General features: G+C 51.1%; 1 protein-coding gene across 1 annotated transcript in view; it reads right to left on the bottom strand.

The window, feature by feature from the left end:
* Window positions 1-1,781, bottom strand: part of ACOXL (acyl-CoA oxidase like) — a 395,915-nt gene that overhangs the window by 333,919 nt on the left and 60,215 nt on the right. Inside the window, 2 exon segments of the mRNA XM_007470234.1 lie at window positions 363-461; window positions 801-887. Coding sequence (XP_007470296.1) covers window positions 363-461; window positions 801-887 — 186 coding nt within the window.

Genomic DNA, 1,781 nt, shown 5'->3' with positions numbered 1-1,781 from the left:
CTCTTCCACCCATTTACCTGCTACTGTTAGGAAGGACCACAGAATGGATTAGGTCCTGTTCTCACCGAGTTTTTCCAAAGCATTAAGTTAAGGAGTGTACATAATGGGCTTCGAGCAGTGCACATAACGGGCTTCGAGCAGTGCCCGTCCCACAGTAGGTGCTGTGTAAGTGTTGGCTGGTGTTAGACTCAGGAAGGCTGAGCCTATGTCCACTAAAACACTTAGGTGTTTCTTCTGAATCTGAGCACCCTCTCGCCTGAGAGCACACACAGCAGGGGGGAAGGTGGACTCGGGAGAAAGGAGAGTCCACTGTGTACAGGTCCGCTGCCCAGAACTGCCAGAACCCCGAGCAGAATCCTCACCTGTGCAGAGAGGTCAAAGGTGGCTTCCATCTGGATCCCTCTCACGTCGCTCCTGTGGCCCCTCTCGGTCACTGCAAACATCCCCGTGTATTTCTGCTCCTGGAGTTTACCAGGTGTTAGAAGGGAATCAGCTAGTCAGACAGCTGCTCTAATTGCCTGTCTCTCAGATCATTAAGAATGTTGGCGAGAAAGGGAGTGGTGAGTTGGAGATAATTATAAAAATTCAGTCTGGTGACAGCTAATGTGATAACAATATGACAGACTCAGTGCAATTTTAAAAAGTAGTCTTAAATTCTCATTTCAAACAAAGTTCTGGCTGACACTAATTCTGTTTTATTTTCTTTTTCTGCGACCACACACACACACACACACACACCCTAACTACAGTGAATTTTTAAGGCTCTCCATAGATGATATCTGTGGAGGTACGTGCCATACCTGGAGTAGCTGAAGCCATTTAGTTACACGTGCTAGGCTTCCGAGATTCCTGATGGCACCACCAAATAGCCAACAAATTATTCCACACTGGAAACAAGGAGATTACAGGCCATTGTTAGCAAGAGTCAACAATTTAATGATGACCAAACCCACTGGGCAAACTCCATTCAAGGAACACCGATCAGCTCATCAAGCTTTCCATATGCCCCACTGAAGTGGCAAGGCATCCACATCCTTCCCCTCGATGCCTGTCCAGCCCCAGTTCCTCTGGGCAGACACAGCTCATGGTTTCCTCTCTTAGAGAGGTCACCCCTACAGCACAAAGCATCCATCCTCCATCCTCAGGGCTGCCCAGTTCACCCCATCAAATGACTGCTCTGAATGTTCATTCTGCCTTGTCTGCTCGGTGCCTGGTACACTGCTTAGTGCCTGGTACACTGAAGATGTGCAACAGCGTTTGTGCACTGACCCCAGGTGCCTGCAGATGTGAGCTGTACCAGGAGAAACCCTCCCCAAACAGGAAGGTCAACGGAAGAGGCCAGGCTGCAGAACGAGCAGGCATTTGACTCTGGCTGAGACAGGCGGGGCTCAAATCTCAGCTCAGCTACCAGCTGGCTGTGGGGCCTTGGACAATGACACAATGACATAGTTATCCCATCGGACAAATGCACTGAACGACGAGCCTCCACTTCCTGAGCCCTCCCGCCTTCCAGACTCTGGGCTCCACATACTCACTGACACTCGTGACCCCCCCGGGAAGAAAACACCATCCCTCTCATGTGACAGATGGGGACACTGAGGTTCAGGAGAGGAAAGTGACCTGCCCACGGCTGCAGCTGAGAAGGCGTGCAGGGCTGAGGTTCACATCCAAGCTGCCTGACACCTAACGGCCCTTCATACGGTTGCTGCAAGGATTCAGAAGAGAAGGAAGGGTGGCTCGAGCAGGGCTGTTTGGGAGCAGGGGACTGACTGCAAAGTCGG

Source organism: Lipotes vexillifer, unplaced genomic scaffold (assembly GCF_000442215.2).
Source record: "Lipotes vexillifer unplaced genomic scaffold, Lipotes_vexillifer_v1.1 scaffold1139, whole genome shotgun sequence".
NCBI lineage: Eukaryota > Metazoa > Chordata > Mammalia > Artiodactyla > Lipotidae > Lipotes > Lipotes vexillifer.
This window is presented reverse-complemented; position numbering and strand designations above follow the sequence as displayed.